The 17,079-nt window shown below is 37.6% G+C and overlaps 1 protein-coding gene across 1 annotated transcript in view; it reads left to right on the top strand.

The window, feature by feature from the left end:
* LOC143850878 (homeobox protein knotted-1-like 2) overlaps positions 1 to 16,667 on the top strand; it is a 47,152-nt gene extending 30,485 nt beyond the window's left edge. Inside the window, exons 4-5 of the mRNA XM_077360155.1 lie at positions 15,324 to 15,577; positions 16,187 to 16,667. Coding sequence (XP_077216270.1) covers positions 15,324 to 15,577; positions 16,187 to 16,390 — 458 coding nt within the window. The 3' untranslated portion in view covers positions 16,391 to 16,667. The remainder of the gene's footprint in view (positions 1 to 15,323; positions 15,578 to 16,186) is intronic.
* The last annotated feature ends 412 nt before the right edge of the window (positions 16,668 to 17,079 follow it).

Genomic DNA, 17,079 nt, shown 5'->3' with positions numbered 1-17,079 from the left:
TTTTAATTTTTAAATTTTTGGTTCGAATTGTATGAGATTTTGGTGGTTTTACAAGCTTACTAAGCAATTAAAGAGCGATTTTAACATATGAAATTTTCAAGTCAGGGCACAATCAATAGAGAGACATAAACAAGCTATGCTATAGTGTATTCAAGCATGAAAAGAACAAATATAGACATAAGCATGGTTTAGAAGATGGCACTAGGCCAAATGATTAAGTGTTTTAATTAAAGGTGATGGTACCAACTCCTCCTTTGATCAAAATGGGCTATCGACACCAATTGAGTAGTTTTTAGCAATTAGATTTAATCATCTTGAACCATGTAGTCAATAACAAAACAAGAGTGATATTTATATACACACACACATAAGTTAAGGAGTACATTTATCACCATTTCATGCTTCTTTATCAAGCTCTTTCACTTGTTCTAGGCTCCAAATGTTTAGGCCACTCCTAATATCACAAAATCTATCCTCATTTAGGGGTTTAGTGAATATGTCCGCTAATTAATCATTAGTATTAATATACTCTATGGAAATATGTCCTTTTTGAGAATGATCTCTAAGGAAATGATGCATAACCTCTATGTGCTTGGTTCTTGAATGTTGAATTGGATTCCTAGTAAAGTTTATTACACTTGTGTTATCACAATGGATTGGAACACAATTGATTTCAAGATTATGATCCATGAGTGTATGCTTCATCCATAGGATTTGTGCACAACAAGCTCCGGCCGCAATGTATTCGACTTCGGTAGTAGAAAAGGGCTACGGAGTTTTGTTTCTTGCTAAACCAAGACACAAGAGATCTACCTAGTAATTGACATGTACCACTAGCACTCTTCCTATCTATCCTACAACCGGCAAAATCGGCATCCGAATAACCTACTAGGTCGAATTCTTTAGTCCTTTCATACCACAAACCTAGAGTAGGAGTTCCTTTGAGATATTTAAAAATTCTCTTAACCGCACTCAAATGAGACTCTTTAGGAGCCGATTGAAATCTAGTACAAATGCATACCACAAACCTAGAGTAGGAGTTCCTTTGAGATATTTAAAAATTCTCTTAACCGCACTCAAATGAGACTCTTTAGGAGCCGATTGAAATCTAGTACAAATGCATACACTAAACATTATATCCGGCCTACTAGCAGTCAAGTACAAAATGCTTCCTATCACCCCTCTAAACTTCTTTTCATCAACCGGTTTTCCAATTTCATTTTTCTCTAATTTGGTGGATGTACTCATTGGAGTTGGCTTGATTTGTGAACTATCCATTCTAAATTTCTTTAGGAGTTCCCTAGTATATTTCTTTTGATTGATAAATTTTTTATTTTTGCACTATTTGATTTGAAGTCCTAGGAAATATCTGAGCTCTCTCATCATGCTCATCTCAAACTCTTTTTGCATGGATTTAGCAAATTCTTCATGCATGCTTTCATTAGTAGCACTAAATATAGTATCATCAACATATATTTGAACAATAAGCACATTTTTTCCTTTTCGTTTGAAGAACAAGGTTTTATCAACCTTGCCCATTTGAAAGCCACTATGTAATAGGAAGGAGCTAAGCTTTTCATACCAAGCTCTAGGAGCTTGCTTTAAACCATACAAGGCTTTATCCAACCTATAGACATGATTAGGGTATTTAAAATCTTCAAATCAGGGAGGTTCTTCAATATAAACTTCCTCCATGATATACCCATTAAGGAATGCACCCTTCACATCCATTTGATATAACTTAAAAGTTTTTATGACATGCAAATGTGAGAAGCATCCTTATGGCTTCCAATCTAGCAACTAGAGCAAATGTTTCATCATAGTCGATGCCTTCCTCTTGGTTGTAATCTTTGGCTACTAATTTAACTTTATTCCTTTGAATGTCTCCATGCTCATCTAGTTTGTTTCTAAACACTCATTTAGTTCTAATAACCGGATGATTACTAGGCTCTAGGAACTAATCTCCAAACTTTGTTTGTCTCAAATTGATTTAGTTCCTCTTGCATTGCAGCCATATAAAATTCATCATTTTCGGCTTTTATGGATTTAGGCTCTATTGGGGAGATGAATGTCATATTAGCACATACATTTCTATAATGCGATCTTGTTCTATCTCCCTGTGAAGTTTCACCTATGATTTGATTAGGAGGATGACTAGACATTATTCTCTTATGCTTGGTGGGATCTTCAACTTCAACATCTTCTATTGGTTGTCCTTCTAAATCAAGGTTTTCTAAAGGTTGAACAATATTGTCTATTGGACTTGGAGGCTCTAAGAGATTTGCATCATCATCATTTATCACCCTAGGTTGTTCAAAGGATTCATCAAATTTAACATGGACAGATTCTTTAGCAATTTGAGTTCTTTTGTTATACACCCTATAGGCTTTGCTAGGTGTAGAATATCCTAAGCAGATCCTTCGTCGGATTTGGAGTCAAATTTGTCCACATTATCTTTCATGTTTAATATGAAGCATTTACATCCAAAAACTTTAAAGTAACTTACTTTAGGAGGTGTACCACTCCATAGTTTATAGGGTGTTTTGTTGAGATGAGGTCTGATTAGTACTCTATTTAGAATATAGCAAGCCGTGTGAACGGCTTCCGCCCAAAAGTTTCTCGGTACACTGTGCTCATTTAGCATTGCTCTAGCCATTTCAATAAGTGATCTATTTTTCCTTGCAGCAGCTCCATTTTGTTGAGGTGTTCTTGGAGCCGAGAAATTATGTTTGATTCCATTTTCTTTACAAAAAGTATCAAAATCAATATTCTCAAATTCGGTTTCATGATCACTTCTTATCTCATTGATGAAAACACCTTGTTCATTTTGAATTCTTTTACATAGATTAAAAAAACATTTTGAAGGTTTCATCTTTACTTGCTAAAAATAACACCCAAGTGAATCTAGAATAGTTATCAATAATCACATATACATATCTACTTCCTCCTCTACTATGAGTCTTCATGGGACCAAATAGGTCCATGTGAAGGAGTTGTAGTGGACAAGATGTTGATATTACACTTTTGGGTTTGAAAGAATCTTTTGTTTGTTTTCCATGCAAGCAAGCACTACAAATCTTATCTCTTACATACTTAAGTTTGGGTAATTCTCTTACTAAGTTCTTAGATGTCAACCTTGAGATTAAATCCATATGAGCATAACCAAGTCTTCTATGCTATAGTCAAGGGTTATCTTCTATGGCGGAAAGACATTGGATGTTTTGGTTGTCAAGATCTTCTAAAGACTAATGAGTACATATTTCCATCTCTATGTGCAATACATTCTACCTCATTGTTCTTAGCATTTAGGATATGGCATTTATCATTTTAAAATAGAACTTTAGGACCTAGATCACATAATTGACTAATACTAATCAAATTAAAAGAGAGGCCATCAACAACCAAAACATTTTCGACTTTAATACCTTTGATTTGATGTTGATAGTATCTTCATCAATGATCTTACTTTTCGTATCGTCCCCAAGGGTGACTTTTCCTTTGTCGCTCATGGTGATGAAGGCAAACTTAGTCACATCTCTGATCATGTGCCTTGAGCAACCGCTATCCAAAAACCATTTGTCTTTTATGGGCTCGCCCTTCAAGCACACCTACAAGAATGAAAAGCTCAAGTTGAAACTTTAGGTAACCACCTTTTCTTGGGTCCTTAATAGTTAGCAACATCATCAAGGACATCTTTTCTAACGTAAATAAATTTAGATCTATTTGATTTCTTAATTTTACGTGCAAATCTTAAATGACCTACTCTACCACAGTAGTGATAAGTAGGTACAAATGAGCTAGAACTAGCATGCGAGTGGCAAGAAGATTTCACCACTTTGTTCTTGAACGAAGCTTCTCCTTTGAAAAATGTTTGATATCCAAGTCCAACCTTTTCTAAAGAGACAAGCTTGTTTTTAAGGATTTTATCTAGCTTTTTCTTTCCACATGAAAACTTTCTAAATAATAGATTTAATTAATTGCATTTTAAATCAAGTTTTTCATTTTCATCTTTCAAGTTCTTGTTTTCCAAGATAAGCTTATCAATTTCTTCATTCAATAGTATGTTTTCCAAAATCAATTTTTTACTTGTATTTGCTTGCAAATCAAATTCTTTCTTTAAGAAGCCAAAATCTCTAGTTATATCATGCAAGGATTTTTTTATTGTTTTATTCTTTGAACTTTGTAAATCCAAGCTTAAATGAAGTTTCTCACATTCAATTAATAATTCATCCTTAGAAAATTAATGAGAAATATCATCAAGATCATTTACCTCGGAAATGGGGATTTCATTGGTTACTTCGGCAAGTCCCATGAAGCAAAGGTCATCTTCTTTCCCACTTGAATCATTCTCGGATGGGCAATTTTCTTCATCCCATGCCGCACACATAGCCTTCTTGCAATCTCTTCTTTTCTTCTTGTTCTTCTCATCATTCTTGTTTAGAGGGCAATTTGGCCTTATGTGCCCAATCTTCCTACAATTGTAACATCTCATTTCTTCTTGACTTGTAGGTCTATCTCTTCAGCTTGTGTTTCCTCCTTTCTTGAATTTGAGGAACTTCTTGAATTTCTTAGTGAAGAGAGCTAGATCTTCATCTTGAATTTCTTTATCACTCTCTTCTTCACTTTCAACTCTTGCTTTAAAAGCAATTCCTTTTTTCTTAGTATCTTCTTTTTGTTTGTTTAATGTTTCCCTACCTCTTAGAATCATTTCATAAGTTACCAAGGATCCTATAAGGTTTTCCAGTCCAATTTTTGATATATCTTTAGCTTCTTCTATGGCAGTGACTTTGGGATCCCATTCCTTAGGTAGTGATCTTGAAATAAAGGTCTATGGAACCAGGAGGGGGGGGGGGGTGAATTGGTTTTATCAAAAAATTATCCCTTTTTGAAATCAAATTTTTAACCTAATTCAAATTCTCTTTACTTGCTTAGTTTTTGGTTAGTTCAAATAATATCAAAGTAAAAAGAAATGCCCAACCAAATACAAAATGAGAGTGCAAGAATAAGAAAAGAACACACCGATGTATAGTGGTTCGGGCAAAGCCCTACTCCACTCTTCTTGAGATCGTTCTCAAGGATTTTCACTATTTGAGACCTCTAAGATGCCCGGCTCCGAGGCGATTACCAACCCAAGGGAATTAAATGAGGATGCCCTTGCTACCTTTACACCGACTCTCCTACTCCGTCGACTTCTAAGCGCTTCTCCCTAGGGTATTAAGAATAGGATGCCCTAGCCACCTTTACAATAAAGAAGAGAAGATTGCTTTGCCTTCCTTTAAGGCTTGATGCACAATAAAATCCCCTTGTATGCTCTCCAAGATACTACAAGTTTAAAATCTAAATCCAAACTCAAGATTTGCAAGTGCAAGGCAAGTTTGGCGGAGAAAAGTAAATGCTTAAGCCAAAAGGATTTGCAAGTGTTTTTCAATGCTTAGGATGGTTGGTAAATCATTCAAGAGAGTTTAATGAACCTCTTGAATGTGTATTTATAAGCCCAAAACAATATATGACCGTTTGGAGGTGGTGGTAACAAAAACACCCCAAAAAGCAACTAGCCGTTTGAATTACAACAGTTATTTTTTGCTGTCACGACGTTTTCGGAGCTCCGAGAAAATTCTCTGAGTTCCGTGAAAAACTCTTCAGAGTTCCGAGAAAACGACCAGAGAATAGAACAATACTCCCTGGACCATTTATCGGAGTTCCGAGAAAAATCTCGGAGTTCCGAGAAGCCTATTTTCCAGTTTTTGTTGCTGCTTTCTTTTGGGCTTTTGGAACTCATATTTATATGATAATTTGGAATGTTATGAGGGTCCCAACATGTTGGTCCACCACACAAACATTCTCTTAACAAATTAAGTCTATTACGGGGAGGAGTGTTAGTCTCTTAAAAAAAACATGTTTTGAAAACATTGCCTTGACTTAGAAAATCCAAAGAGAGAGGATGTACACAAAGTCTAAGTGTAGTAACACTTCTCTTTGGTCTTGGTCTTCATAGATCTTCCATTGTGTGCTTGCTTTGTTTGAGTGTGTTGAAGTGAGCTTCACCTTGATTGTTCTTCCAAGGTGAGTTGGTTCAATTTTGATTCCAGCTTCTTTGTCCCTTGAATGGTGTTGGTTCCTTCAATGATTAACCTGTCCTATCACAACACTTCAAGGCAAATTGATTAGATCCAAAAAGCATAATCAATTTAGTTTGAGAATCATCAAAACAAGGTAGGAGGATAGACCCTTGGGCTTACAGATCTAAGTATTTTGGTTACCAATTCTTTGTTAGACATTTGCTTTCCTAATGATTTAAGGCCATTGGTTATAATGGTGAATCTTGTGTGCATTTCGGAAATGGTTTCATTAGGATTTATCATGAAAAGTTCATATTTCCTAAAAAGAAGATTCATTTTAGATTCTTTTACTTGATTAGTCCCTTCATGAGTTATTTCTAACACATCCCAAATTTCCTTAGCGATTTCAAGAGTAGCAAGTCGGTTAAAATCTTCGGGTGAAAGGGCGCAAATTAAGGCATTCATAGCTTTTGCATTTATGGTGGATTCTTTCTTCTCATTTTCATCCCATGAACTCATGTCTTTGTTAGGTTTATTATATCCATTTTGAATACTTCTCCATACATCAAAATCTAAAGATTTTAGAAAGACCTTCATCCTAGCTTTCCAATAAGAATAGTTCAATCCATTGAAGTAGGGAGGTCTAGAAGTGGATTGCCCCTCAACACTTTGAGAAAAGGTTGCCATTGGATCTTTCCCTTGTAGGTTTTCAAGAGAAATAATCCATAAGAGCCTTAGCTTTGATACCAAGTGAAATTCCACTTAGCAACCCAAGAGGGGGGGGGGGGGGGGGTGAATTGGGTGTCTTTTAAAATTTTAAGAAACTTTGAAAAACTTTCTTCTACTTGTTTTAAATTGATTAAGAAAGGGAGTTACTTTTAAAGTTTAGAGTTGAAGCACTTACCAAAAGAGAAGAAGATGAGACAATGAGAAGCTTGACACAAGATTTTGAAATCCCAAAGGGCAACAACCAAGAGGGGGGTGAATTGGTGTTTTCAAATTTTTCTATTTGAAAAGCTAGGGCAAGTGAGATTAGCCTAATTAGTTCTATCCCTTGTTCAAGTTATATTCAAAATAAAGGATAAAGAGATTACCAACATCACAAGAGAGGAAAAAGAGTAAGGAGACCACACAATGATTTATAGTGGTTCGGTCACAACTTGACCCACTCCACTACCCAAGAACTTCGCTTCCTTGGGATTTTCTCCACTATGATGAGACTTCTTGATGCCGCCTCACAAAGCGTATACAACATTCACCACCTCAACAAGGGGACACACCCTTGTATTACAAATCCACCTCCAAGGACGTTCCTCTTCGTTGCACTCCGGCCTTGAAGCAAGAAACTCCTCTTTACAATCTCAAAAGCAAATGAAAGAAGGATAAAAGAAAATGAAACACACTCAAGCCTCTTGTAGGCGTATACAACTCTCAAAGCTCACAAACCTCCCAATGATTAAAATTAAAAGCTTAGGGAGAACCTCTTGGCAAGAAATGAATGCAAGTTTGAATGCTCAAGAGATTTTGAAAAAGGATCATTTTGATTTCAAAGAGTAAAGCTCTAGGGTTTGAAAAATGCTCAAAAGGTATCAAATGGGGTTTCTCAACATGTTTAAATACCCATAGTTGATTTAGAAACCCACAATGGCAAAGCCGTGATAAAACTGTGTAGGTGGGGTAGTTGCACTTACCACTAGCACGTTCAAACGGCTCTTTCGCCGAACCGGCGCGGTCGACCGGGCCTCTGCGGTCGCCCGCCCTTATAGGGCACCTATTTTTATTTTCAAAATTTTTATCGCTGCGGTCGACCGGGGTCACCGCTGTCGCCCTCCGAGGGCTACCTGCTTGAAAAAAATATTTTGGCTTGAATTCAATATCGCGGTCGACCGAGGGGGTCGCGGTTGTCCGTGAAGACCAACCTGGATGATTTCTCAAAATTGAGAAATCATCCCGCGGCCGATCGAGTTGGCCCGGTCGACCGTCCCAATAAATTTGGAGATGCATTGGAATTCCAGGTAGCATCCCGCGGTCGCCCGGCCTATCCCCGTCGACCGGCCCTGCTTTAAAAACTTGTTTTAAAATACTTGTGGGAGGGACTTAGGGCTTTGCTCTTTGGGCTTTAAACATGTGTTTTCAAAGACATTAATACACTTAGAAAAATGGTTTTAAATATGATTTGAAAACATCAAAACATGCAAACATTAAGTGCCAAGACGACTCCTATGCATTCCAAACATATGAACCTTGAGTCTTCTTGATCTTCAATCTTCTTGGATGCTTCCTTTGTCTTGAGATAGTCTTTGAACATGTTCTTGTACTTGTGGTTCCCTTGTTTCTTCAATACACCATATGGCTTGAAGGTTAAACACCAATACTTGACTTTCTCCAAGACTAGCCCTTGTTCTTCTAGCTTCAAGTGTTGACTTGAATGAAATCTGTCTAAAACACAACACTAGAGAAGCCATTAGCAGACTACCATCAATTTGGATTTGTTGATCATCAAAACAAGAGTGGGATGTACCCTTGGGCTTACAGATTTTTAAGTGGTTCGGTTTTAAACCCAAGACCTACTCCACTCTTCCCAAGTTGATCTCTTGAGGAATCCACTAGTAATCTTCTTCGCCAACCCGGCCGATTACAACGCTTCAAGGAACTTAAATATGGCATCCCTTTCGCCAAATACAATCCGAGCACAAAAGCTCTAAGGGACTTAGGTACGGTGCCCCTTTCACCAAATACAATCAAGAAGAGAAGATGTAGCTCACTTGCTTCTTAGTAGGCTGATTACAAAGTATACAACACTCACTCTCACTCTAGATAGAAAAGAACAAGTAAATCCTAAGGTCTCTCAAAGGTAATCCAAGAATAAAGGCACAAGAGAGAGGATGAGAGTGTGATTATGAGTCTTAGAATGATTCAAGGCTATGTATGTACTCAAGGTATAATGTATGAGTCATTGAAGAAGTCCTTTGAAAGCGTAAAGACCCCTATTTATAGAATAAAGTAAAACATGGCCGTTATAGAGTCTCCAACTGTCATTATGGAAGCATTGCTCGGAATTCCGTAGCGACCGTTGGGTCTTTTTTTTCCACCATAACATGTCACAGAATTCCGTGGGGGTCCTCGGAATTCCATGGAATCCCACGGAATTTCATGAAGGCTTCTAGACAGCACAATTTCCCTTTTGCTTCCTGTTTTGATTGGGCCTTCGGAATTCACTTCTATCTTGGTTAATGGAATGCCATATGGGTCCAAACATGTGAGGACACCACCATGGACATTCACTTGTCCAATTAGGTTCTTTTAGGGTGATTTTAGCTGTCTTTTGTGCCTTTAAAATTACAATCTAAGTAAACCTTGTTCTTCAACTTGATGGCACTTTGATGATGCTTTGTCTTGGCTTCAATTAACTCCTTTGATTTGCTTGAGCACGGCTTTGGTCTTTGGAGTGATCACCATCTTTTGAGCTTCCATTAGCCTTTGAGGGTTCTTGGACATGTCTTGAACTTGCTTTGACTTTGCTTTGTTCTTGCCTTCTTCAAGCTTTTGAATTGTATTTGTACTTGAATGGATTATCCTTTGAGGTGTATCATTGAGAGTACTTGGACTTGACGAACATTCACTTAAACATCAAAGAGCATTAGTCCAAATAGTCTCTACTTGACAAATTGAGTTTGTTAATCATCAAAACATTGAACTAGGGGTACTTGTTTAACTATTGGGCTAACATTTACTAATCTCAATGCACAATCATAAGTAAAGGAGAAAATGGGTGAGCCCCATCACTTTGAAGCATTATGTTATCTAGTTTACCATTAATGTCCGTTCCCTATTCAGCCTTTCCTTATCCTACACTTATTACTCTGTGTAGCCTTGCTTGGCCTAGTCACTCTTAAACCACTAAACATCTTATTTGATTAATGAAGATTCGTGCAAAAAGTATGACGCAGGTACGCTCAATGACTCAGATTCAATCTGGAGGCATTGTGGTAACCAGTTGGAAACATTGTCAAGTGTCAGCATCATCTTAATTGTTAGGTCTCATCTAAAATTGGCTACAATAGTGGGCAAATGATTAGTTTCACCTCGATTTTGGAATGATACAAAAGATCCTAGATCAAGCATGATGCTCAGTTAATTAGTGTCCATTGACCTAATCATGCACACCTCTTAGATGACTCTTGGTTCCCATAGGAACCACCATATGCCAGCTTATATAATTCTGCCACTTGGCGAGATCTCTCGCTTCATCCTAACCTGTCCCTCTTAACTGTCACCAACTTTTAAAAATACCCCAATTATCTAATCTAGGAGCTCCCAAAATTGCTTACATTTGCAATTATAACTTTCACCTTGATCCACGAAAATTACCATTAATCTACATGGTTTTAAATTTCGTCCGAACTACCAAAACTGAAATTTCGTGAAATCCTAAATTTCTGATTTCTTTCTAAATTTCGCTAAATTCAAAATTTCTAATATAGTATTTTTCTGAAATTTTGTAAATAAAATATTGCTTTTTTTTTTCTATCTACCAAATTTTGGCCTGAATTTCGGGCCCGAAGCTGAAATCTAAATGCATATCTACTAGTACCTTTTATTCTTCACACTTTGATGATGTCAGATGGTATCAATCCTATCCATGGTTTTAAATTTAGACCGAAACGAAAAGGTACCGAAACCGAAATTTACAAAATTTCAGAAATTTCGTTCGAAATTTCATTAATTTCGGGAATTTCGTCGAAATTTCTATTAAAACAATAATTTTTTATTGCGTCAACTAATTTCGATCGAAATTTGGTCCCTAAAATCCGAGATTTTGTGCGTGAATACCAAACTTCGGCAGAAATTTCGGGATTTCGGCTGAAATTTTGATTTCGGATAACTCTGAAATTTTAGCTGAAACCGAAATTTAAAACCATGATCCTATCTACCTGCCCATAATTAGTCAGAAACCCTAGTTTATATCACAATTAGTCCATCCTGGCCATCCTTTTCTCTAGATAGACCTTGATGATCCAATATATAGGATACATTTTTAGGCAATGACTTGAGCACCATTGCTTTACCTCGAATTAAACCCAAAATATACATCTCCTATAAATTATCTCTTTTATCCATTTTAAGGGCCTTGGGAATCACAAAGAAAATATTTTAGTGTTTAGAAATAGCTGGCTTTACTCTCCTAGAAAATCGAACGAAAAGGGGAAGAGAACAAGGAGAAGCCAGGATGACAAGAGAACAATAAGAAGCCAAAAGAACGAAACCCCCGGATGTCTCCAACTACTCCAAATCAAAAGGTGGAGTGGAGTCGTCATGGGTAAAATTTTCACCCTAAACTCTTCCCTTTCTTTTTTATTTATTTAGTGTTGGTTGGTTAAAACTCTTCCCTTTCCTTTTTTTAATTGATGAAACCATTTCCTTTTTTTAATTGACGAAGCCAAAGCAGGAGTAAATGTTAAGTTAGAGTTATGGAGAACTACTTTAGAATCCAAAGGTTTTAGACTGAGTAGAACTAAGAAAGAGTATATGGAGTGCAACTTTAGTAATGTAAGGAGGCGAGGCGAGGATGTAGTAAATATGACTGGACGGAAGGTACCTAAGAGGGATATCTTTAGCTATCTTCGCTCAATTTTACATAAGGAAGGAGAGATTGAAGAGGATGTTAACCATAAAATAAGAGCAGGTTGGTGGAAGTGGAAGCTTGCCTCAGGAGTTCTGTGCGACCGTAAAATCCTTACCAAGTTGAAGGGAAAGTTTTATAAGACAGTTGTGAGGCCAACCATGTTGTACGGCTCAGAATGTTAGGCCACCAAGAAGCAGTATGTGCATAAGATGAGTGTAGCGGAGATGCGAATTCTTAGATGGATGTGCGGCCACACAAGGTTAGGTAGAATAAAAAATGAAGACAATTGTAAAAAGGTGGGGGTGGCACCAATTGAGGAGAAGATGAGAGAGCACCGCTTAAGATGGTTTGGACATATCCAACGTTAGCCTTTGGATGCTCCAGTGAGAAGACGCGACTTGTGCCAAGTTGATGGAGTATAAATATGTAGGGGCAAACCGAAAACAACTTGCGTAGAAACAGTGAGGAAATATTTGATAGCTTGGAACATAACAGAGAACATGACCTTGGATAGGAGAGAATGGAAGAAAATGATCCATGTAGATGAATCCAACTAGTGTCAGAATTAGAGTCATTAGACTTAGTCATTTTGAGCCCGGTAGATTCTTTCACCTTCATCATGAAAATTTTCTAAAGGATTCATTAGTCGACCCCAATTGGTTTGGGACAAAGGCTTAGTTGAGTTGAGTTGAGCAGTACTAGTTGGTTAAACTACTATGATTTTAATGTAGATTGTCATATATGCATTGATAGTGAGGGAGGAAGGCCCAAAACAATGGAAGTTGTTAAGCACCCACAAAACAGTGAGACGAAACTGCTATAGTTAGTGCCCTAAAAACCAGTGTACTTTGCTTATTTATTAATAAAAGTTTCATTTCATGACATTCTTGGGTGTTATTTAAATAAATATGTGAGATGTGCTTATTTGTTTTACACATATTTGCCCTTAGGGATCAAAGTAGGAATCCCATGCTCTAGGATTCAAAGATCTTGGGGAGCAAGGAGATATGAAATTCCAGTTCTTTGTAGACCTTAAAAGTTCCTAGTTTAGTCAAGATTGGACATCTCCTCTTGTACACAACCAGCACCAGTATTGCCTACATGCACGTGTCGTGGAGTGGCTTATCTCAGTCACTTGGGTCGTGGACCCTAAGCAAGCAGAGTGGGTGTGCGACAATGTGATTACGCACTAAACATGATTACATTGGAATAGCCTGTGGACAGGAGATGGTAAGGCTATTCTACTTGACAGGACCCTTTACATGTCCTTCGACCTGAGGAATCATATTGGTCTGTGGGCCCGTCTTTATTTCTTGGTCTATTTAACAGTGGTTATCTTAAGGATCACATGAGGGTAGTACTGGAATGTTAGACAAACCTACAAGACTAATAGGGATACCCGACATGGAATTCTCTGCCCAAATTATTGGGAACCATCTGCAGGTTTGGTCAGAGCAGTAGGCTTATAAATTACCTGGCCAGGTGGAGTTGATAAAAAATTTATCAAATGTTTTTCTTGATAAAAGTTTTATCAAATGTTTTTCTTGATAAAAGTTTTATCAAATGTTTTTCAAAATATATTTTGAAATGATTTTAGGAAATGCATTTATGGGCTCAAACTGCTTGACTGAAAGGTATACCACGAGTGGGCCCAAGGGGTAGTCTATGACCACCCTTCGTGGGACAAAACTCAGTGGGCCCGTCTTTATTTCTTGGTCTATTTAACAGTGGTTATCTTAAGGATCACATGAGGGTAGTACTGGAATGTTAGACAAACCTACAAGACTAATAGGGATACCCGACATGGAATTCTCTGCCCAAATTATTGGGAATCATCTGCAGCTTTGGTCAGAGCAGTAGGCTTATAAATTACCTGGCCAGGTGGATTTGATAAAAGTTTTATCAAATGTTTTTCTTGATAAAAGTTTTATCAAATAAAGAAAACTTTTAAATAAAGAAAACACACATTAGAAAAGGCTTTATGGGACGTTTTCTACTTCTTCCAAGTGCTAAAAATTTACGTTTTTGCAGCCTTGCAAAACTGCCCAATCGTTCTCCACTTTCTATCTTATACTTCTTGTTTTCTACTTCTATTTTGTGAGACAACCATCAAAGCTCCATCAAAAGGAATTTTTTTTCCTATCCTTGGATCTGATATAGATCAGGTCACATTAGAGAATATAAGTTACTCTTTTTCCCTTTGTGCAACAAAAAGGATTCCATCAGATCAACTTTCGGGTTCGCGGCGTTTGGAACGATCGTGACCGTTCAAGGAGTAGATCACGCAGAGGTTCTTCTTGGCAACAGCAATTGAGGTAATTTATATTTTATATGTTTTATTTTGATCACTATCAGATCATCTAGACCCTAGGATTTCTGGGATACGGGCAAAATTGAAGAAATTGCTTTGTTCTATGTGATTTTAATTCCGCTACGCGTAACGATTTTGCCCGGGGGTTACAACCCTTCTAACAAAAACATCCTTGCATTTGTATAGCGTTTTTTAGCTTTCAGTTCACTTTGTTCTATGGGTATGTTGCCAAGTTTTTATTAGCTCTCCGTAGATTTTGCAAGGAGTTACTCTGCAAGTTGTTGACCACCCTCAAAACGGTGGGAGTAAACATCCATGCATTTGTAGAGCATATTTTTATCATTCTGTTCACTCGGCTCTAGGGTGATATTGCCGAATTTTTGGTAGATCTGCATAGATTTTGCAAGGAGTTTCTCTGCCGAAAGAATTTTCACGGAAGGAACGGTCATATTGAAATTGTCACATTCTTGAAGCCTAGGAGAGACCATTTCCTCGTAGGTGGCACGGGTGGTACACATTGCAAAGGATCGAGGTTTCTTGCATGCCATCAGGGTGACATGTGCAATGTGTGTCAGCTGTATTTTTCTGCTCATTATGAACTGATGTACACTACAGTCAATTATGCATTGTCTATTTTGCTACATTGCGGCATTGCTGGCTAACCACATACCTTTCTATTTCAAGCTCTGCAATACCAGCAGCATAGCATATCTATCTTGTCAAAGATTTCTACTATGTTTATTAAGGCTTCTGTGAAAAACTCTGCAATGTGCTTGTCTATTTGCAAGAGTGCTAGCTTTCTCCCATAATCTTGTTTCAGACATGAAATCTTTGTTTTTTTCACTATTTTTATTGTTTTCTGAGACCTTTATCTGTAATGAATTCTTCTCTCTATGTTTTATCTTTCTCGTTCATTAATTTTCGTAGGAATTAAATGAGTGCATCATGTAATTCCATGTCACACATTTTTCAAGGTGAAAAGATAATTATCTCCTACAAAATCTGTAGCAATATGAAGAGATTGCGGTTAGATTTGTGGTTAGCTAAGTTATCGTTAACATTCTCTTGCAAATTCAATAGTCTGAGGACTTATTACAATAGTTTCTTCCCGATCACCATCTTTTACTAGACAATGAAGCATTTGTTAGTCAACAGACATGTCCTCTGAGAGACCTGCAGAAATTCAGCAGTTGTGTCAGCAAAGGCCACAGCTGCACTCTTTTTATTCCGCGGGTCTTTACCAGATAAGGTGTGGGCCATCTTGGCAGCGCCATCTACCTATGCTTTCTTTTTAGTTTCATTTATATTATTCCAATGATCTATGCAGACGAAAAATGTGAGGGTGTTGGTTCCTCTGAAGAGGATCAAGATGGTAGTGGGGGAGAAACTGAACTTCCGGAAATCGATCCTCGTGCTGAAGACAGAGAACTTAAGCATCATCTTCTGAAGAAGTACAGTGGGTACCTGAGCAGCCTTAAGCATGAACTTTCCAAGAAAAAGAAGAAAGGTAAACTGCCAAAGGAAGCCAGGCAAAAGCTACTCAACTGGTGGGAGCTGCACTACAAATGGCCGTACCCGTCGGTAAGTACTGTTGCAATTTTGCTCTGTTTGGTAAAATTAAAGGATACTTTGCTGTGGTTCTGTTTCTTTCAACCCAAATGACTGAAATTTGTTTTACGCCCATTTTTTGTTAAAAAAACAACAGATCCCAAGGCCATTTTTGGCAACCAGGATTTGTTGTTCAGAGAATATTAGTTTGCCAAGTTGCGAGAGAAGAGAGGATGGGAGGGGGAGAGAACTGAAAGGGTAGGAGTGAGGTGATGCTGCTATGTGGATGAAATAGGAAAAATAAGACTATTTTTAGTAGAATTTTTCTTCTCCCTGCTTTTCAGCCACTTCTCACCCTCTTGTTACTCATGCTCTCTCAATTCATTACTTCCACCTTCCTTGAAATGATGTCTTCAGTCCCATAGTTTCGTAGCGACACTTTTTGTTATACACTTACTATGTTTATATGTTGAAAACATTTTGTGAAATTTTAACAGCCTCTGGTAATCAATTGCAAAAGCATAAACTGGAGAGATGACTTTCATTACCAAATATGGTGTCCGAATGTCATTTCCCATAATCAATAGAATTTTAAACATGTGATTATACTGAATATGAACACATACATATTAATATGTACAGGAGACGGAGAAGGTAGCTTTAGCCGAATCGACGGGTCTAGACCAGAAACAGATTAATAACTGGTTTATAAACCAACGGAAACGCCATTGGAAACCATCAGAAGACATGCAGTTCGTCGTGATGGATGGACTCCATCCCCAGAATGCAGCTCTCTTCATGGAAAGCCACTTTATGAGCGATGGGTCGTACCGTTTGGGGCCGTGATCGCTCTCTGCTAGCGTACAGATGAGCAGTTGTGGGTGCATGAGATATGGGTTGATGGTGTTATTGTTTTGCAGAGAACGTAAGATTTTACACTTTGCCATGTGATGTGATTTTGCTGCTAGAGATGTGTTCTTGAATGGGAGACCTCTTGTATTGGTAATACTTTATAGCATTTGTATGTCATTTGTTTTCATTTAAAGATGCTCTAAAACCTTGTGTGTCAAATGCTGTCACGTCTTCGCTAAGTAAGATGGTGAATGTATTGGGGTTTGTGTTATATGTTCCTATGGCTGTGTGCCGTTGCTTACCTTGGGTGGGAAAATCTGATGAAATGATGTGGCCAGAAGAAAATAAAAGATCATTCTGTTATTGAAAAAGGTAAAAATCATATTTTTTTCATCAAGATACTTCGTGTCAGATTGAATCTGGTGAACTCACAATTTGAGTGAAATATAGCAAAGAAATCAAGAAACAATCTCATTCACCAATTTTTCAACACCAGTCTTGACCTCCACTTACTTTCACACAAGCTTCATCTTAGTCATGGATAGATTCCCTGGTACGGGTCCATAAGTGTGGACCCCGATCCCGAGGACAGTGAGTGAGGGATACGAGATCCCTGTCAATCCTCTAAGACCTCCACAATGTGAATGAGAGCTCTACCAAGGAACTCTCGAAATGATGCCACT

This window comes from Tasmannia lanceolata, unplaced genomic scaffold (assembly GCF_043159265.1).
Source record: "Tasmannia lanceolata isolate RefF3 unplaced genomic scaffold, GAP_Taslan_0.1 ptg000018l, whole genome shotgun sequence".
Taxonomy (NCBI): Eukaryota; Viridiplantae; Streptophyta; class Magnoliopsida; order Canellales; family Winteraceae; genus Tasmannia; species Tasmannia lanceolata.
The sequence above is the reverse complement of the archived record's forward strand: the minus strand, read 5'-3'. Positions and strand labels throughout refer to the sequence as shown.